This window comes from Carettochelys insculpta, chromosome 17, assembly GCF_033958435.1.
Source record: "Carettochelys insculpta isolate YL-2023 chromosome 17, ASM3395843v1, whole genome shotgun sequence".
NCBI lineage: Eukaryota > Metazoa > Chordata > Testudines > Carettochelyidae > Carettochelys > Carettochelys insculpta.
This window is the reverse complement of record NC_134153.1, coordinates 22508439-22527804: the sequence shown is the minus strand read 5'-3', so window position 1 is coordinate 22527804 and position 19366 is coordinate 22508439. Positions and strand designations below refer to the sequence as shown.

Here is a 19366-nt window from a genome sequence, read left to right as displayed (position 1 = left end):
TCACCTATACATACTAACGCTGTTGAAAGGATGCCTTCCAAAGAGATTTATTCCATGGCAGTGCTCGTCGGGTTAGCCAAGAGCCTTGACAGGGATTAGGCGGCATATTCTTCAGTGAGCAGTGCACACTTCTCCACCAATCACAAATCAGTGTCACCCTTGGCAGCTGTGCTCTATCTCCAGGGGCGACAAGTACCATCTGTTGGGCTGACTTCTGTTTCTGCACTCCCAGGCATTTCTTCTGTGCTGTGTTCACATGTGGTTGTGTGGTAGTGAGAGGGAAAAGATTGTGCAGACATTTAGGTACTGTAGCCCCGAACATGAAGAAATATTGATCCAGATCCTGTAGTCAGGGAGTCAGTGGAGATTTAACTTGAGTAAGTGCTGCGTTATGGGCAGAGAATTCAGCCCATAACTTCTCAGGAGGATGAAGCATGGTAAAGTAATGTGTATTAATACTAAATGACACACCGAGGGAGCGTGAGATGATATTGTAATTTAAATCATCTACACATCCCCATGCCAAGTGGTACACACACTCATATACAGAGGCACAAACTAACCCATATACCCACAACTCACTCATAGGCATGCCTGCCTAGCCATAGTCCAACTGGTACACATGCTGATTCATGTGCACATCGCTATCTTTTTCTTCTGTGTTTGTCCAGTCCCTGGCTAGGGTCCCTGAATGGCACCAGAATACAAATAATGAATTATAAATTGTCCATCCATGTACTCCCCAGTGGGTACAAATGCACATATACATAACTACACCACATTAGAGGAGAAACCAATGACATCAAATTATTTAACCGTGTTTAAGAGACATTCAGGCACTGCAAAATGCTGACAAAATGTTATGCAGCTTTAAATGGTTTTATTTTGCCTGCATTTCTTGTATCCACATTTAAGCACCCTGAACTGCAGAGATAACCAAGCTGTCTGGTCTTGATTCTGCTCTCGTTTACACTAGTGTAAATCAGGTGTAACTCCACTGATGTCAGTGAAGCTTCACCTGCGTAAAACTAGTGTGGGATCAGAACAGGGCCCGCTCCCCTTCAGAGATGCACAGATACAAGCTGTACAGCTAGAGGAACACAGTTTTATTTTCAAATTCACAAATACAAAATTGAAATGGCCAGATCTTGTCTGGATTCATAATCCAAATCCTCCTTGCAGTTCACATTTGGCCATGGAAAGAGGAAGTGTGTTGCCTCTGCAGATTTCAATAGAGGCCATTAAAGGGCATTTAAACTTCAGCTTTGAATAACCTTAAGCCAGGGGCAGCTAACCTTTTTGCATTGGGGGCCACAGGGCAATTTTTTACATGTTCCGGGGCCTGAACACAAAATAGCCTCAACCTCTCCCCCATCTCCAGGCATAACCCCTCTCAGCCCCAAATCAGACCCCCACCCAGGACTCACATGCCTCAGATGGCACGCTCCATGTGCTGCCGCTGCTCCTCTGTGGCTGCTGCCTGCCCCTCTGTATGGCTACACAGCTCCAGCAGGGGCAGACTTGGCCACCCCTCCCTGAAACTCTGCTGCTCACTTCCCCCCACCTGCAGCACTAGTGGCTTCCTACCTTGCCGCATGGAAATAATAGAACTAAATTTAATTGGTTTAACAGGCGGATCCCTCCCACCGCCGTGCTGGCTGTTAAACCAACTCAATTTAGTTCCATTATTTCGGTGCAGCAGGGCAGGGAGCCACAAAAGGAGTCAGTGGTAGCAGCTCCCAGAGCTGCAAGTGGCTCCTTAAAGAGATGCATGCGACTTCGGAGCTGCAGGTTGCCAGCCCCTGCCCCAACCTGACTACACCCCATGCCCCACATCACTCCAGCCAGCTTGGGTAAAATGACACCACTGCTGCAGGAAAAGTCTTCATGGGCTGGATTCTGGCCTGCGGGCCACGTGTTGGCCACCCCTGCCCTATCCCCTAAAAGATTATCGCTGTGAGAAAATAAAGCTAGGGCTGCCTGCAAAATAACTCTCCTCCACAGCTGCTGCTGGAACAGCCCCTTGGTGTGGGAATTGTGTGCTGTTTTGCTGCCTTTGCTTTGGGCCTGGCCATTTTTGTGCTTGGTTAGCGGGTGGCATGCCCCGAGCTTTGGAATGGGATCGCCAATGTGTGAATTCCTTGCTTGTCTGGTTGAGAGACGTGCCAAGCTGCCAGTATTGTGGCCAGAACGCAGCACTGCTAAAGAGGATGCTTTCTGCTGCGTAGACACTTCATTGTTAATTTCAGAGGAGTGTATTTTCAGAGAAGGAAAGGTGAGTTAAAATATTTTAAAGAAGATTCCTGTTTGAATGACAACTTGAACCTGCTCTGTTTATTTATGGTGGATATATTAGCTGGATATAACAAGCTGTCCGTATATGAGTCATGGAACTATACAAATCAGAGATAAAAACATCTGGCCTTGGCTGCTGTCGGAAGACAGGATACTGGGTAGCTGGACCTTTGGTCCAACCCAGTATGGCCATTTTTAGGTTCTTATGGTATTAGGTTCCACCTAGTCCATTCTCTAAGGGTCAGGACAGAATTGTTCCCACTAGTGTTTTTTCTAGTGTTTGAGACAGTGAGTGTTTTAGCATTATGTGTGACGTGGGTGAAGGAGCAGCACTGGCCAATGCACCTGTCACAAACCCTGATGTATACACGCATCAGGAGTTCGCTACAGGCATGCTGGGTCTTTGAAAGTCTGCCCAGTAAAAAATATACCAAGAAATCATCCCCAGGACTTGGAAAGGTGCATTCTGCTGCTTGGAAACTGTCTCCAGAGAGGCAAAAGGATTTAGGTGGTCACACCTCTTTTATTCATACTTCAGTATAAAGGTTCTCAAACTTTTTCTGAGCAATTGTGCGAACTTAATGGACTCTGAGTCTGACTCTACCAGCAGGTAACAATTGTTTCCATTCAACTGTTTCTACGCTAATCCGCCTGGCACATGGGCTGCTGCAGACTCCTGTCTCACAGCGGTGGGCAGCCAACGCTCCAGGGAAGCTGCACAGGCAAACCCAGCACAGAGTTTCATCCCAGGGTTAAGAGGGAATCTGAGCGTGCCAACTGCAAAGGCTGAAAGCTCCGGTGCTTCTGTGGCTCCTGCCCCTGGGCTTGCGAAAGCATTCACTGCTTCAGAGAATGCATCCAGGGTAATCCAAGTGGGGGAGATCCATATGAGACCCAAATGTAGTCAGAGGAGAGGCTGAGATTGGCTGACCTTTAAGAAATGCCTTTGACACCATGGATGGAATTGCACTCTGCAGCACGCAGGCCTGAGGCGAAGCCCATTGCCATCACAGGGAGCCTGTCCATTGACTTTCATGTGCCCGGAAGCCAGCCTGGAGTGCTGAGTACATGTGACTACACCCGCCTTGCCTCCCCCACTGGACCATTTCCATTACACCTCACCGCCTTGCCTCACTGACTGCTCCAGTTCTGATGGGGTCCTAGGAGATCCCCTCAGGCAGGGGACAGCCAGAACCTGCCTGAGAGCGATAGTCTCAGGCTCCACACACAAAACCACCCAGACGTTCCCCATTGCTTAATGCTGAATGAGACACACCCGCTGGGTAAAGCAGCGACAGCCGGGCCATCCTGATAACTCTTCTGCAGAGGGGCGTAAGCGTGATCCCAGGAGTGAGGGTACCAAACAGCATCAGCCCCAATGTACGTCCTGCAACGGGGGTCACAAGATGACAAGAAGCTTACAACACCACAGCGCAGTTTAAAGTACACGTGGCAGGATTGCCCCACATTGTCTAGAGAAACCGGACCGGGCGTGAGGAGAGGGACAAGGAGCTTGTTCCTGATGCACCATCCTCCTTTGCAGCTGAAGTGAGTCAGTTCTTCCTCATGTGGAGCACCCCTCAGGACCTAGCGGGGCGTTGCTCTGGCTGCTGGGATGATGGCTCGAGACCAAAGTCAGAACTGTGTGGGCGGGGCTATAAACGACCGCCTCTTGTCCTCTGGAAAGACAGAGCAGTCACCGTAACTCTTCTCTGACCCACTGACCTGGCGTTGTTAATGGCAACATGGCTCACAGAGCGGAGTGAGAACGATGTGTGAGGTGAGAGAGGGATCTCTCGTATTGTTCTGACCGGACACGACTGTTGCGCTGTAAGGCAACTCCTGGGATGTCACAGAGCACCCGGGTTTGTTATTCTGTAACCACCCTCGGATTGGGAATACTATTTTCTTCAGTTAGATGAAGCCTGGGATGGTCCTGGCCCACTGGCCCAGCTGCATTGGTTAGTAACCATGCCTAGAGTCAGGCTTCACCTTCCCACCTACATGTGCATCAGAATCAGGGCCTGGAACAACCCTCTCAGCCTCCCAGGCGCAGGGCCCCAGCTCCCCCCGCATTTGCACCACATGCCCTGCCCTATGCCCATTCTGCCTGCCACTTCAAGTCCTGTCCTCCGCCCCAGCAAGCTTGGCTGGGAGTTATCTGGGGCAGGGGACAAGCAGTGGACAGCTGCAGCCACAGGTGGTGACCTCCCCCTGGCCTCCCTTCCTCCCCCCAGCACTCACCACCCAGCGCTCCGCTGCGCTCTCCTGGCCTGCTGAGCCCCACTTCTCTGTGGGAGGCTGGGGGCAGAGGCAGATAGACCCACATTTGCCCCGGGCTGTGGCCTGCCTTCTCTTTCTGTACCCCCGAAATATGCAGCACCAGCCTGAGCACTTGCCTCTGTAAGTACTTGATCTGGACTTGGCAGTTTTGTTTGTACTGACTTCGCTTGTGCTTGTCATGCATATTGTAAAGGAGGCAGAGCTCTAGATGTGCCGATGTGTTCCCAGAAGACCTCTGCACACTGCCAGTGCTACACATACCCCTGGCTGAGAGCCACTGACCCAGGAGATATGCATGCACTCTGCATGGTGGCGAACAAGGAAGGGGTTTGGATAACGCGGAGATTTGGATAATACATCAGGGACATTCTTTAAGGGATTCAGAGTTCATAAAAACCTCCCTTATGCCTGGACTCAAATTGGCTGTGGCTCAGTCCTGATTTGATGGAGAGGACGCTGAGCACAAGGAGAGCATTTAGGGGGCTAGTGGAGTTGGGAATGCCCCTTCTGTCAGAGGCCATGTCCAGGCTTCACCAGTTCCATGAGCGATCTTTGGGTCATGTTGGAGCCGTCACAGGAATCAAATGGTTACAGGGGCAAAACCTCAGGTTTTCACCACGCAGTTCAGTTGCAGGTTTGGGCTTTCAGCCTGTGCCTGCAGGAAGGAGACAGCCTTTCTGAGACGCTCAGCCTGGCATACAGCTAGCTGGTGGTGTGTGTGTGTGTGTGTGTGTACATGGGTGGCTAAGAGGGGTACAGTGGTCCTTTGTCAGTGTGGTGCTTGGGATTTCCTTTTTCTGTAACATCAGTTGCCAACTACAGACCTGTGAGCCGGGTTTTACTGGCTGCAGCCCAGCACTTACCATCTGAGATGTTCCTGGGAGAGCGGGGCAGGGTCTGAGCATGCACAACCGGTGGTGAGTTTCGAGCCGGCAGTACTGATTCTGGTTTGACACTCGGGTGGAAAGCCCCATGCCACAGGTTGCAGAGCAGGCGCTCCACTCCGTGCTCCATTCTTCACAGGGGTAGGAGAAGCTTGCCGGTGCTGTCCCGGGCGTCCTACGTGCTGCACCAGGAATACACACAGGAAGAGCCTTTCAAGCCACACACACAGGCGTGCAGGGACCAAGGAGCACCTGCAGCCTGTGCCATGAGCTGGGGGTGGGGTTTCTCCTTCTGATGCACAGAAGCTGTTGAGTGAATGAGCCCTGTAGACCAATCTGTCATCTCAGTCTTGGAGGATTCCCTCCAGAACAGAGATCTTTAACACTTGTAGCTTGAGTTACTTAAAGGCTCACTGTTGCAGGTTACATCTCTGGTCCTTGGGGGGGCGGGGCGTAGGGCAGGGGTGGGAGTATAGGGGTCAGGGCAGGGGATGGGACGTGGTGAGTTGGTCAGGACAGGTGGGGAGCTCAGGGAAGGGGTCTCAGGGCAGGGGGCTGGGAGGTCTTGGGGCTCCCTGGGGGTTCTCTGGTGGGGGCTACAACAGCAGGGGCCATGTTGGCTGGCTAGTGGCATCTCCCCAGGGCTGACCTGGGGCAGCAGGGACTGCCGAGCCTGTCTGCTGTCTTCTCCCTGGGGCTGACCTGTGGCAGTGCGGGCTGCATAGTCAGACCGGCAGCTACTTCCTGGGGCCAGCCTGAGGCAGTTAGGGCCTTGCTCCCAGCCAGCAGCTGCTCCCTGGGGCTGGCACGCTTGCTACTTCCCTATGGTCATTGTAGGGTTTAACTGTCTTGTACACCTACTGCCCCCCTGTGCTCATTCCTGAGTGTAACTGTCTCTCCTATCACACCCTTCCCATTCCATTTCATGATAAACAATGGGATTCTAGGCGCACCGCATCATCCTGGCACAACCAAACCCTGGTCTTGCTTTAAGCTATGGTGAGGAAGCTGCTTGCTAAATGCAGAGCTCCTATCGTTTAGAAGGAGTTCTTGAACAAATGGACTCACAGATCATAGAATTATAGAATCCTAGGCCTGGAAGGGACCTCAGGAGGTCAGCAAGTCCTGCCCCCTGCCTAAAGTAGCATCAATCCCAACTAAATCATCCCAGCCATAAGTATGTCAAACCAGGACTTAAAAATCTCTAGGGATGGAGATTCCACCATTTCTCTAGGCAACACTTTCCAGTGCTTCACCAGCCTCCTGGCGAAGTAGTTTTTTCTAATATCCAACCTACACCTCCCCCAGCTGTAACTTCGGATCATTGCTTCTTGTTCTGCCATCTGTCACTACTGAGAACAGCCTCTCTCCATCCTCTTTACAGCCCCTCTTCAGGGGAGTTGAAGGCTGCTATCAAATTGCCCGTCACTCTTCTCTTCTGCAGACTAAATAAGCCCAAATCCCTCAGCCTCTCCTCAAAGGTCAGGTGCTCCAGTCCCCTAATCATTTTTGTTGCACTCCGCTGGACCTGCTCCAATGCATTCACATCCTTTCTGTACTGGGGGGCCCAGAACTGGATGCAATACTCCAGATGTAGCCTCACTAGTGCCAAATAGAGGGGAATAAGAACTAAATCCTATAGATCTGCTGGAAATGCTCCTCCTAATGCACCCCAATATGCCATTATCCTTCTTGGCTACACAGGCACATTGTTGACTTATATCCAGCTTCTCATCCACTGTAATCCCCAGGTCCTTTTCTGCTGCACTGCTACTTAGCCTGTTGGTCTCCAGCCTGTAACAATTCTTGGGATTCTTCCATCTTTGTTGAACCTCATCAGATTACTTTTGGCCCAATCCTCCAGTATATCTTCGTCACTCTGAACACTATTTCTACCCTCCAACTTATCTACCTGTCCACCTAGCTTAGTGTTATCTGCAAATTTGCTGAGGGTGCAATCCATCCCAGATGTAAGGATGGACACACATATAGACAGACACATGCACAAACTCACTCAAATCCACAGTAGGTTAATTGCACCAGGGCACACAAGACCTTACCCTGCATGGCATCCTGAAGGAAGTGACCGTTTTGTCTCTCACAGATCCATTCTTGGCAACATTTTCCTGGGACCGCCACACGCCTCGGGTGGGGGCAGTCCGGTGTGGGCAGGCGGACGTCCTCACTGCAGAGAGGTACGCAGGTGAAACCTCCGTCTGAGCAGCGGCACTGGATCTTACAGCTGGGCTGGAACACCTCTCCATCTTGATAGAGCTTTCCATTCACCTCACAGCTGCCGTCTCCCTTCTCAACTGCAACCAACATCCAGAGCCACGCACCAGTAACAAAGCAACCAACCAATCACAGAGAGCAGGACTCAGGTGCCGCTGAGGGCAGACAGGCAATAATTACAAAGGGGAATCTGTCATTTTTGGGTTCAACTTAGGGTCTGACCTAAAGCCCACTAAAATCAGAGTGTCTTTCCATTAATGCCAAAGGGCTTTGCATCTGGCCCTGAGCGGCCTGGTGAACGCAGCCAGGTTAGCCGGGGGGGTAGCTTTGCAGGGGACAGTACCTAACTTCTGAGATCTTTGTACCAGGGACAGAGTTTTGCTTCTGACTCTGAAGGTATGTGTGAGGGGTGATCACAGTGTAAGTGCCTGGACGAAGAGAGGTGAATTCTCTTTCTCAACCTTTGTGCATGCCTATGGCACCAGCTACAAATGTGAAACAAGAATAGAGTTGGTCTAATAGTGGCCTAATTTAGTTTCAAATAAACCTTTTGCTGATTAATGCAAAGAATTTCTGGATTAATCGTTTAAAGGATATCACTTGTCCCTCTGCAGAGCTGGGGAGAAAAGGAAAACGATGATGTGTTCTGAGACAAATGCCAAAATGTCGGCAAATTTATGCATGAAGATTCATTGGGCCGGCTCTAACGCATAAATAAGTAATAATCATCCATCTGTAGCACGTTGCATAGCAACTCTCAAAGTCCAGCCTTCTCAGCTGCCAGGCAGAAGCAGCTAGCCACGAGGGCAGGTAACCAGGACCCCTTATCAGAGGATAAGCTCGTTCTCAGGGTCTTATATCTATTTCCTCAGATGGGCTTGGAACCAAGACCCTCATGGGGCCCAGGCAGCAGCTCTTGTTGGGGATTCCTCGCTGGAGCCGGACAACAGGAGTTTTGCTGAGATTCTCCTGAGTTGGAAACACTTGTGATATACACAGTCCATTGAATGTAAAGCTCTCAGGCTGTTGCCTGCCATGTCTCAGATGGATTCGGACTCTGTAGGATATCCTCTAGGGGCAAGTCTACTCTACAAAATTACATTGACCTCAGTTGACTTACAGTAGTAATTGAATCACTTTTGTGCGTCCACACTGCAGTTGTTGTGTTGGTGGTATGTAAACTCAACAGGAACACTTGTGGCCATGTAACAGTCAGGATGGGGTACTGTGGGATTGGTTCTGAAGGCCACAACAAGTGATGTAGACAACACAGAGTTATGTGGACACAGTGTCAACCTAACTACGTTGACCTAAGCACAATGTCTCTTGTGGTGGTGGTGAAGTTAGTCAGTGGGTCTCATGGCTGAGTTACATCTGTGGGAGAGACATTTTAGTGTAGATGCTACAGAATTCGTCTGACGTAAACTGCCATTCATCAACCTAAGGCTGTAGTGCAGTATAGACTAAATCCTTAGAGTGGATAGAAAGTACTTTCGAGGAGTGGTGGCCACTTGGTCCCTTGGACTCTAAAGGTCTCATATGAGAAGACACAAGAGGTGCAAGTAGATAACGGGGTCCTGTTCTCCTTGCCTACTGTCTGGCATGTCGTCATCAAAAGAAATGGACCCTGGCAAAGATGTAACCTATGTGGGAATGCAGGAAGTGGTGTTCTTACCTGAGAGGGTCCTGGAGGGATAAAGTAAGACTGAAGTGGACTGAAGAGTATCAGGCAGCTGAAAGAGCAATCAAAGAGTTTGTGTCTGTGTTTGTGTGTCACAGAGTGACAGAAAGAGGGAGGGAGAAGTGTTTCTCAGTTGGGTCTATTGCTTCTCTTTCCCAGCTGTCTCGCCTACTTTCTTGTTAATTAGTTAATTGTTAACAAGAGAGGTAGCAAACCAGCAGTCATGTAGCACCTTAAAGACTAACAAAATAATGTATTAGATGATGAGCTTTTGTGGGGCAGACCCACTTTTTCAGATCTGGAGCTAGGCCGGAGATCTCTGTGTTATAAAACCATCAGTGCTGTACTGGAAATGGCCTCTCTCCAGATCTGAAAAAGTGGGTCTGCCTCATGAAAGCTCATCACCTAATACATTATTTTGTTAGTCTTTAAGGTGCTACATGACTGTTTGTGTGTTTTCTCGTTAATTGTTCAGAGAAGTGGCTCATCAGTCTGCAGAAGAACCACTGACTCTTTACTTTGCAAAAGTCCTTTATACCTGCAAAGTCTGAGGACTGTGACAGCTTCTCTACCCCAGCCCCACCCAGAGCCCTGTGGCACAGGAACTGAGATCTTATGGTATTAAGCATTCCCAAAATACCTAAAAAAAAAACAAGTTTCCCAAACTAGCCTCAGCTGCTTTTTTCTTGTGAACCCCCCAGCTATGGCTGACTAGAAGCATCTGTCGACAAAACCTCTGCCAACAGATTGCTGCTACACACAACTTGGGCTGTTGACAGAGAACTGCCTGACTGCACTGCCCTCTGGTGCCAGAAAGCAGAATGGCAGCTCTGCAAAGAGGGCTGCCCAGCAACCAGAAGCCCTCCCTGTCGACAGATTGTTGTTCCACAAATTTTTGCGGGATGATACTGTCGAGGCGAATGCAGAGCTCTGTCGACATAACTCTCTTGTAGGCTCAGCCCCTGACAGAAGTGATTCTGTAATCATTAGCTCTTAAAACTCAGGGAAGATTTGATGTTTGTTCAGCTCACCTCCCATCAGCTGACCTGAGCTCTCCCAGGAGCACAGGAATACAGGGAGTGTTTGCTGAGTTTCTTTGCACTCTTGACAGCTAACGTAAGAGCTCCAGAGACAACAGAAGTTGATGAGATGCCCTACAACTCAGTCCATGTTCTGCGTGTGTCCCCTGCACTGAGGTCAGAGCCTGTGTTTGACTGGCATGTTTGGGGATTAAATGCTGGATCTGGGATTCTATATGAACGTGTGCCAGAGAGAAATTTCATCTTGCTCTATCCTAGGACAGCCATTTCGTTTGCGAGCTCTGTGGGTTGGTCAGGTACCTCCAAATTCTAACTGGCTTTGAAATTGGGTCAGCAAAGCCACCTTACAAACTGTGTTGAGCCGGAGTGTAGACACCAGGTTATGAACCCTTCCCCAGAGGGGCAGGTCTGGCTGCAGCTCCCAACAGCTGTAGGATGGTGTGACAGACCCCAGCCAGCAGGTGACATCACCTGGTGAAGGGCAGGTATGCTGGCAGTTGGGTGTGTGCCTTTATGTCCCCCAGTGACTGAGGCGTGTCAAAAATCAGCCTGCAGCAGCAGGCTAATAGAACACCTGCTGCAAGGGAAGCACCTGCAGCTGATTAAGGCCTGATGAGCTTTTGAAAAGCTTCCCCTCAGGTAAAGAAGGGGGATAGATGAGGAAGGAGAAAAGGAGCAGTCACTGGGAGAGAGGCTTGCTGCACCTACCTGAAGATGGTACTGGGGAAGCTGGCTAGGGAGACAGCTGTTGCACTGAGGGCCAAGGGAGGCAGCCTCTCCAGCAGTGCTTACATGGGGTCCCTGGGTTGAAACCCAGAATGAGTGGGAGGGGACCAGGTTCCCCCCAGACTGGCCCATACACCCCAGGGGAAGCTCCTGAGAGACGGGAGGAAATCAGACATACAAGAGGGGTTCTTCCCCCTGCATCCCCGACGCTATTGACTGCGCCAGTGATGAAAACGGCTCGATAAGCTGTGACCTGGGCCTTTGAGAAAACAGGAGGCAGAGTCAAGGGACAGAGTGGGCCTCTGAGGCCTGCTGTAACTGCCATGAAGTACAGGACTCAAGCAGAACTGCTCGGGACTCTTTGCAGGTGGGATTTGGGGGAGATGTTCCCTCAGTGTCAGCCAGACCTTAGTGAACAGGGGGAGAGGGAATGTGCTCACAGTTGCAGGTTCCTCCTCTCCCCAGATGGGCATCAATGTAATCACAGATGAGGCCCTGGCTCCGATCACACACATTGAGGTAATCGCAGGGCTCTCCCAGCCGTCGTGCACATATCCTGCAGCAGCCGCATCCATCCAGAACCAGAGGGGAGCCGGCAGGACAATGGGGTGGGAACCAGGGGCAGTAACATGGTGTCCGGCAGAGCTGGGCACAGACCTGCAGAGGCAAAACCACGAGTGCTTACAAAGGGTCTTTCCTTAGCTTGATGCTGCAACTTTCACTCAAGCGCACTGAGCTCACCTGGGGCTTCCCAGAAAGTTAGTTCCATAGAGGCTGGGGTCTGTTCCCAGCCTGACTCAGGAGATTGCATCCCCAGAGAGGCTCCAGGATAGCTCAGAAGGCAACTGTTTCTCTAGAGGTTGATTCTACAAGGTTTTAAGCAGCATCAGCACCCCCAAAAACCATTGAGAAGGAAAGATGCTTGGCACTGGACAAGATTAAGCCCTGGACTAGAAATTAATTGGGAAGAATTAGAGTGCACTCTGTGTACTGCTCCAGTTTTGATTTGATAAGCCAATGACAATTGGTCTTAAAGTATTGTCTCTTTTCTCCAGTCCTGGAGTCACCCTCCATTTCCCCCCTAACCTTAATAACCGGACTTTGCAGCAAGGCTTTGGGAAACTCACATACCAGCTTTGTGCCTCAGTTTCTCCAATGGCAAAATGAGGTTGATAGTAACTGACCTGCCCTGGAACGGTGATTCAAGGGAAGCAGTTTTACATGGCACTTCAAATATGTAAAGTACTAGATAAGCATTAAGTATTTGTTACTGTCTTGGTACTTTAAAGGGAGTTTAATCTGAGAACAGGCAATATGGACTGAATACAAACTGAATCACAGTCTCAGGACTTGCCCCAACAACGACAGACACTGACACAATGTGGCCATGCAAAAAATACCATGGGTGTAGGCAACAGCTCTCAGGTGTGCTACACTGTCAAGAGGCTGTGTCTGTCTGTGCTGTTGCGAAGAAGTTAAAACGTAAGTTATTAACACAGAGTAATACAGTGATGGGCAGCCTAGGCTAGCGAGTGGGCAGCCTGAGTGGCCCTCCCAACTCTGTGACTGACAAGATTGTCGTAACCAAGACAGTGTCCAGGATCAGGTAGTTTTGCTAACAGCACTGGAGTACCTAGAATGCACAGGGTGTCTGGTGGAACCTTAGCCGCGCTTTGACTGGATGCAAAGAGAGCACATGGCTCTCGCAGTCAATGCTGTTTGCAGTCTGCACCTGTCTCGCTTCACGTGCCCTGGCTTGATGTGTGTGTCACTTTAGTAAGACCGCAGGAATAGCCCTGCCCTGCCAACAGTGAGGGGCAAAGAGGGCCGTTGTCCTGGGGCCCAGTAATTCAAAGTGACCTGGGGCTCTGACCATTGCCAGTGCTATTCTGGGCAGTGCTGAGGTTGTGGGGGAGGGCAGGCACAGCCCACTATCTGGGCTGGCTGCCCTCAGCCCCACCCCTTTCACCCTTGGCTCCACCCCTTGACAAAGCATGGAGCTGTCCCACACACAGCTCGCCCAGGGGCCTGTGGAGGTTGTCGGCTCCGTGGGTAGGAAAAAAAAACCTATGGGGACAGAGACCATCGGAATCTGGCAACCCTGTGTGTTGTCAGCTGCGAATGATTGTCTCACACAGGCCACACATAAAACCCTGGCGGGGCGGGGGTCTGCATGCAGGTTGTCAGCCACTGGAGTAGTACAGGGCAACAGCTTCCCAGCAGGCGTTACATTGTCTCAGACCAATGGGACATCTTCTCTGAGTACCCAAAATTATGGAGATACACACACACATCTCATCGAACTGGAAGGGACCTCGGCAGGTCATCGAGTCCGGTATTCTGCTTGCTTACGCTAATGAATGAAACCAAATGAGTTGCTACTTCTCACTAGGGCCCAAATGCTTCCTCTGCTAGTGTGTCCTTAGCAATGCTCTGAGCCCCAGCTGCTGCCCGCTCTGCACCCGTTGGGCCAGTTGTACAGGTGGCACACTTGACTGAAATTTGCAAACAGGCTCTTCGTTGCACTTGGAAAACATCGCGGCTCAGCCAGAATGGCTAATTGGTTAGGAGTGTCTGTGCACGAATGCCTGTTTACGTGGGCAGAACAGTGACTTGCAGGACTTTAGATAGGTAGATGGACACAAATATCTATTGTCCATTCTGCATGTACAATTCTCCATGTACAAATACAGGGTGCAGACACAGGAAGGACCCTGCTTGCAAATCTGGCTGTGAATAGTGATATACTATACCGGGAAGAAAAAAATCAGTATCTTCATTTGTGTTTTTAAGTAAATTCATTGCTGAAAGGCGCTGGAGTGATAACCTCCTTGTGTAAAACACACACAGCAGCTGAGTTGAGGGAATGGCCTACAAATGAACACCGCCTCTGCCAATGTGCATTTCTGCCTACTACATGAAGTCTGAGCAGTTCAGTCTCCAAGGGCGGGAGGCTGGGGGGGCGCTCCCTGCTGCAACCGACAGGGAAGGGAGCAATCTGAGGATTTCACTGCAATGTTCATATTAATTACAATTCTCCTTTCCCTCTTTTCACGGGCAGCCATCTCATAGCAACATTCTCTCATTCTGCAGCATATGCTTGGGCAGACTGGGTCTTGATGCTGCTGTTTATTTTCTTATGGGCAACCGTGCAACTCGCATATGATCCTATATCTCCCTCTAGAAACTGCAGGGGCAGGTGTTAAAGTCCAATGTATCCAAGGAAGCTAGCACAGTCCCCTCTTTAACGCACTTTTATTATTGAATTGTGTTATTATGGAGACAAAGAACTTAGTATCGTACTTAGTGAGATTCACAGGAGTAAGACTGACAGTTACACTGGCTAGGATAAAATTGCAAGGGCTATCCATCATCATTTCTTCAGGAAATAAGTTGAGAGCTACAAGCACCGATGGGCAACCTAAGCTAGTGAGTGGGCTGCATGAGTGACCCTCTGTCATCTGAGTGGGCTGCAACACTAGTGTAACAAAGACGGTCTCCCAGGCTAGGGTAGTTTTGCTAACTGCACTTGTGTACCTAGAATTTGCGGGATGTGCTGGTCGAACCACAGCAGCACTGTGATTGGATGCAGAGGGAGCAAACAGCTCTTGCCAGCAATGTTGGGTGCCACCAGCACACACTTCATTTCACCTGACTTTATATGCACCACCAGTGCGAGAGAACTCCCATCTCTCCCCCAGAATGCCATGGCCTGGGAACCATGCAAGGTTGCTAGCTCGTGATACTCTCAGGCTGCGCTGCTCCAGGGGAGTGGGTACTTGCCCACACTTGCTGGAAGTGGTGCAGTGCTTCCACAGGAAAAATGGGGCAAGGCCAAAGCATGGGAAGGAGGGGGAGAGGCAGAGTGGGGAAAGGGATGGGGCATGAGTGGAGCAGGTTTGCGGGGAGGGGCATAGGCAGGGAGGGGTGGGACAGGGTCATGTAGCCAGTACCAGCCCTGGAATCCCCATGGCAGTTACCTCTGAGTGATGGTAAACAATTGTCTTGAGGGCCAAACATGCAGCTCTGCTGGGCTGCATGCAGCCTGTGGGCTGCAGGTTGCCCACCATGGCTACAAGGGTCAGGGAGAAATTTTTCTTCATGTACAGCTGTGGCCAAATGATCTGCTTATGGAGTATCTGCTATAGGCCACTGTTGGAGGAAAATTATCCAGACTCTTGATCTTACCTGGTTCCTACTTTCCTCTGGTCCTTTGTTACCTTATCACTCGTGTCAATTTGTTTTAATGATTACTCGCCACAAGTGTGCTGGTTAAAAATCAAACAGACAGCATGTGGCAATGATCTCACTGCTTCTGCTCTGTCCAACTCGAGGAATTCAAGCAGCATTTCAAGAAATTTGCAACTGAAAAACTCAAGAGTTTGAAATTTTCCTGCTCTTTGCAAAGGGAATTGTTTCATGCAGCACTCAGAGTCTAGGGGAAAAAAATAGAGCAACCAAAAATCCTGTAGGAGGCATCAGCTGTACATGTGCTTCACTGCATCTTGGGAGTGAAAACTGGATAATGATTGAATAATCCTGAAAAAGCAGAGCCAGTGGCTTGGCTTTCTGCCCCTAAAGGCTTCAGTGTGGGACAATGAATCTGGAGAAGTGGGTCTACACTGCTCCAATTGTCTGCCAGTAGCACGTGCGCATGCCAGAACCTCGGGCACAGTTAATAATGATGATGAGCCATGCATATGTCCAAGTTCTCCTTTGTTCTCATTCCTTTTTCTTTAGTGGAATTACACTAGCCAAGCAGCATAGGGGCTACTGCCATAGCAAACTAACCACCATACTCTGAACATACATTTATTTCAAGCCAGCAAGCCACACTCAAGTGGCCAAGTAGCCGCATGTGGCTAGTGGTGAGCATGTTGGCCATCCAGGCACTAGACAGGCATTTAGCCCATTCATTTTCAATCACTGCACCTTAATTCAGCATTTCTCTGTTAGTCATGAATTCCCTGCCTTGACCTTAAGAGGTGTGCGAATATGATACATTCTGCAGCATGCATATTAATGCAAGCTCTATGAATTGTTGCTGTTACAATGCTGGTATCTATGGGTTACAGATTGTTTTGTAAGTAAGAACCAAAAACCTCCTTAACTAAGAAAAAAGCCCTCAGCTTCCTTACCTTGGAAAGGATGCAGAGAAGAGAGTAGAAGAGAAGCTGCTTTTCCAGTTGGCCTCTCATGCTGCCCTGTTCTCTGGCACTTCAGCACATCAGTCCCCAGGCACTTGGGAAGCAGCAATGTGTTTGCAGTTTTTAAAGTCTCGGCGTAAGGTCCTGCTGGTGTTTATACTCTTCCCGGCTCTGATGTCACTCACGGGCTCCAATATAAACATGAGTAGGTTTGGACAAGCATCAGGTTTTTTTTTCAAACCCACATTCCAGCTGAGATTTCCATTGGCCTTAAGGTGAGAATGTGCAGCCCATTGAGAAAGCAAAGAGCAGGGAAATTCTCCCATGGGCTTGCAGGAGCAGGAGAAGCAGCAGAAGATGGGAGAACAGGCTGCCCCAGAATGCAGGAAAGTGTGCAGAACACAGAGAGGCTCCAAGAACGAATGGCAAACTGGCCATGGCTGAGGCTGATAGGAAAGCTCCATGCAATAGTTACCATTGCCTGCTGTTTCAAAATCAGCCGGAATAGAACCTATTTGTTTACTGCACTATTTCCCAGAGGGTTTTGAATAACTAACCTGCTGAACAGGTTTAGCCCTGGATTTGTGTTTTAAAAGTGAGTCCCCATGGTAGGAACCTTTTTCTGCAATATCTGCCCCATTCTCCCATTCCCTGCCTCGGGAAGACCAACACACACTGCTAATCTCGCCAGCCCCCTAAACCTCTGATTAGGGCATTGTCCTACTAGGGCAACCAGAGGAGTGCCTGCCCACAGCTACAAGATCCCCCTTGTGTGTGGAGGATCCACTAAAACAACATGGTCCCCAAGTGAATACGGGGGACAACTGAAAAGAAAACAGGGAGGGGTGTGAAGGTCATAGGGCTAAAATGAGGGAGCGGGAAGGGGATACCAAGAAGAGAGCCCCAGGCAGTGCCCACTGCTCCTCGAAAGTGCAGAGGGAGCCAGCGGGCACTGCCCAGAGGAACTCTGCCAGGATTCGTGAGCGAGTTGAGGAATGGAAGTAGGCCTCACAGTCGCAGTCTCCTGCCTCAGCCAATCTCCTCCCCGGGTCTTATAGATGGCCATCTTAGCCATGGCCAGGAGGAGGCGGACAAGGAGGTCCCACGACACAGCGGGGCTGCAGAGAAGGTGTGACAGGATTAGAAGGTGTGGGGGAAAAGTGCAACCAGGACCTCATCAGGAGGCTCAGGAGGAGCTGGAAGAGGGGCTGTAACCCAGCACACTTGAGGTAGATGTGTGCCAGGGTCTCCCTCACGCCACAGAAGGAGCAGGTATCAGTGATGGGGTGAACTGTGCCAAGTACACACCCGTGCTCAATGCCCCATGGAGGATCCTCCAACTGATGTCCCTTGCACTGACTAGGGCGTTGTAGCAATCGGAGAGAAGCCTTTTCTGGGGAATCCATCTTAGGTTTTACACTGAGCCCAGTGCATGCTGGGACAGGATTTGGAAAGCGGAGTGGGTCAAGGTGCTGTACCCTGGCAGTACAGCTATCTCAGGGCTCCGTACCTCACTCACTATGAAAGTCCAATGAGTTACTTTAGCCCACCTGAAACTGAGGTCACAACAGTTTGCAAGGTGAGCTTCTCTCACGAATTTTGAGTTGATTTCCTTGAAGTCCGGGTATTGCATTAACACGGGAGAATAGGTTGGTTGCCATGGCTCCCCAGGGTGCTGCATGGAGCTTCAGTTGCTGAGATTAAAGGGTGTGTTCTGTTTTTGCCACGTGCAGACGTGCTGGTCTCTGCAAAAGGCAGGCTGCAGAGGCCTTTTATCCAGCCTTTACAGCAGTATGGCCAGTCCCAAGTGTTGAAAAACAGTGAGGTAGGCCCTAAAATATCATGAGATTTGAAGCTGAAATTTTGGTTGCTTTTTGTTTGCTTTCTGGTGTTAAACCATTTTTCTCTGCTTTCCTCAGTGCAAATGATCAGAACACTCATGGCACTGAGGCTGCCTGAAAGGGAAGAGAAAAACAGAAGAAAGCTTTGTCACTGTAACATTAGTCTAAGAGGGCTGAGATATCTGCCCATCTCAGGTATAACTACTGATAGACTCAAATCTGGTTCCTCAGGAGTTTAGGGCACGTGTTATGATAGGTTCCTCTAAGCTACAAGCTGTAACACTAGTGAAAGAGAAGTTAAAGCAACTTGGGGAGGCTGTGCAAGAGCCAGCCTATTAGGAAGGAGCTTGTAGAAACAGCCAATCGGGAGAAGGTTTAGAGTGACAGCCAATCAGGGCCTGGCTGGGCCATATAAGAAGGGCTGTTGAAGAGCAAGGCTTTAGTCACTTGCTGGAATTTGAGGAGGGAGGGTTGGCTTTCCTGAAGGAGGGAGAGGGGCTAGCCCTATGGACAGAGCAGTGTGGGAGGGTAGTTTGAGTGAGCCCCTGGCTGGTGCTAGACTGAGGCCCTGATGCAAGGGGTGAGAAGGTGCTAGGGCTGTGAGTTAGTGGCTCATGAGTTAGTGACAGCAAGGGTTGGAGGTGATGCAGCATGTAGCTGCTGGCTAAAGGCTCCCTAGGCTGGGACCTGGAGTAGCAGGTGGTCCCTGGTTCTCCTGCATCCCCGAGGCTCACTTGCCACTACGGTGAATGGCTAGACCCTGCTTTGCCAGTAAGGCAAGTGGCAGGATGAAGGATTGCTTGCCCTGTGGGATGGGGGAGAGACCGGAGTCTGGTCTTGCTGGAGGGCTGTGTCCAGAAGAGGCCACTGCGGTTCTGAGAGTGACACAGGTCTTGATGACAGAACTGATAGTGGCAAGATGCTGTGAGATGAAGGTGTACTGGTGAACCAGAGCTAATTCCCAGCATAGGCAGCAGGAGGTGCTGTGGTAGCAAGTGAGACCCTTCCACTGAGATTTCTGCTCTTCTCTCTTTGCTGTGCCTCATGGAGCCCTTAGCGGTTGCAGGCAAATGCTCCAAAGAACACAGACGCGAGCACTGCCAGGAACTCGTGTGCTCTTTTAAACTTAGAGCAGGAACAGAAAGAGCAGACAAGGAAAACAGATTTGGACATTTTCAGTTATCAGCTTCTCTTCACCCCCTTACTACCCCACTGTCTGCAGGAGGTCAGTGTTCTC

At 50.1% G+C, this 19366-nt stretch overlaps 1 protein-coding gene across 1 annotated transcript; it reads right to left on the bottom strand.

The window, feature by feature from the left end:
- Window positions 1-1441: 1441 nt before the first annotated feature.
- CCN5 (cellular communication network factor 5) lies at window positions 1442-16360 on the bottom strand. Its single transcript, XM_075011745.1, has 5 exons — window positions 16280-16360; window positions 11582-11798; window positions 7523-7774; window positions 5442-5644; window positions 1442-3974 (listed from the first exon to the last, which is right to left on the bottom strand). Exons 1-5 carry the CDS (start codon window positions 16337-16339, stop codon window positions 3951-3953), a joined length of 756 nt encoding a protein of 251 aa, XP_074867846.1. The 5' UTR covers window positions 16340-16360; the 3' UTR covers window positions 1442-3950.
- Window positions 16361-19366: the final 3006 nt, after the last annotated feature.

Coding starts and splice junctions, on each gene's coding strand:
- CCN5 (XM_075011745.1), bottom strand. CDS start 16,339: ATGAGAGGCCAACTGGAAAAGCAGCTTCTCTTCTACTCTCTTCTCTGC. Junction 7,775..11,581: donor GAGAGGAGGAACCTGCAACT/GTGAGCACATTC, acceptor TGTTGGTTGCAG/TTGAGAAGGGAGACGGCAGC. Junction 5,645..7,522: donor CCTTCAGGATGCCATGCAGG/GTAAGGTCTTGT, acceptor TTCCTGGTGCAG/CACGTAGGACGCCCGGGACA.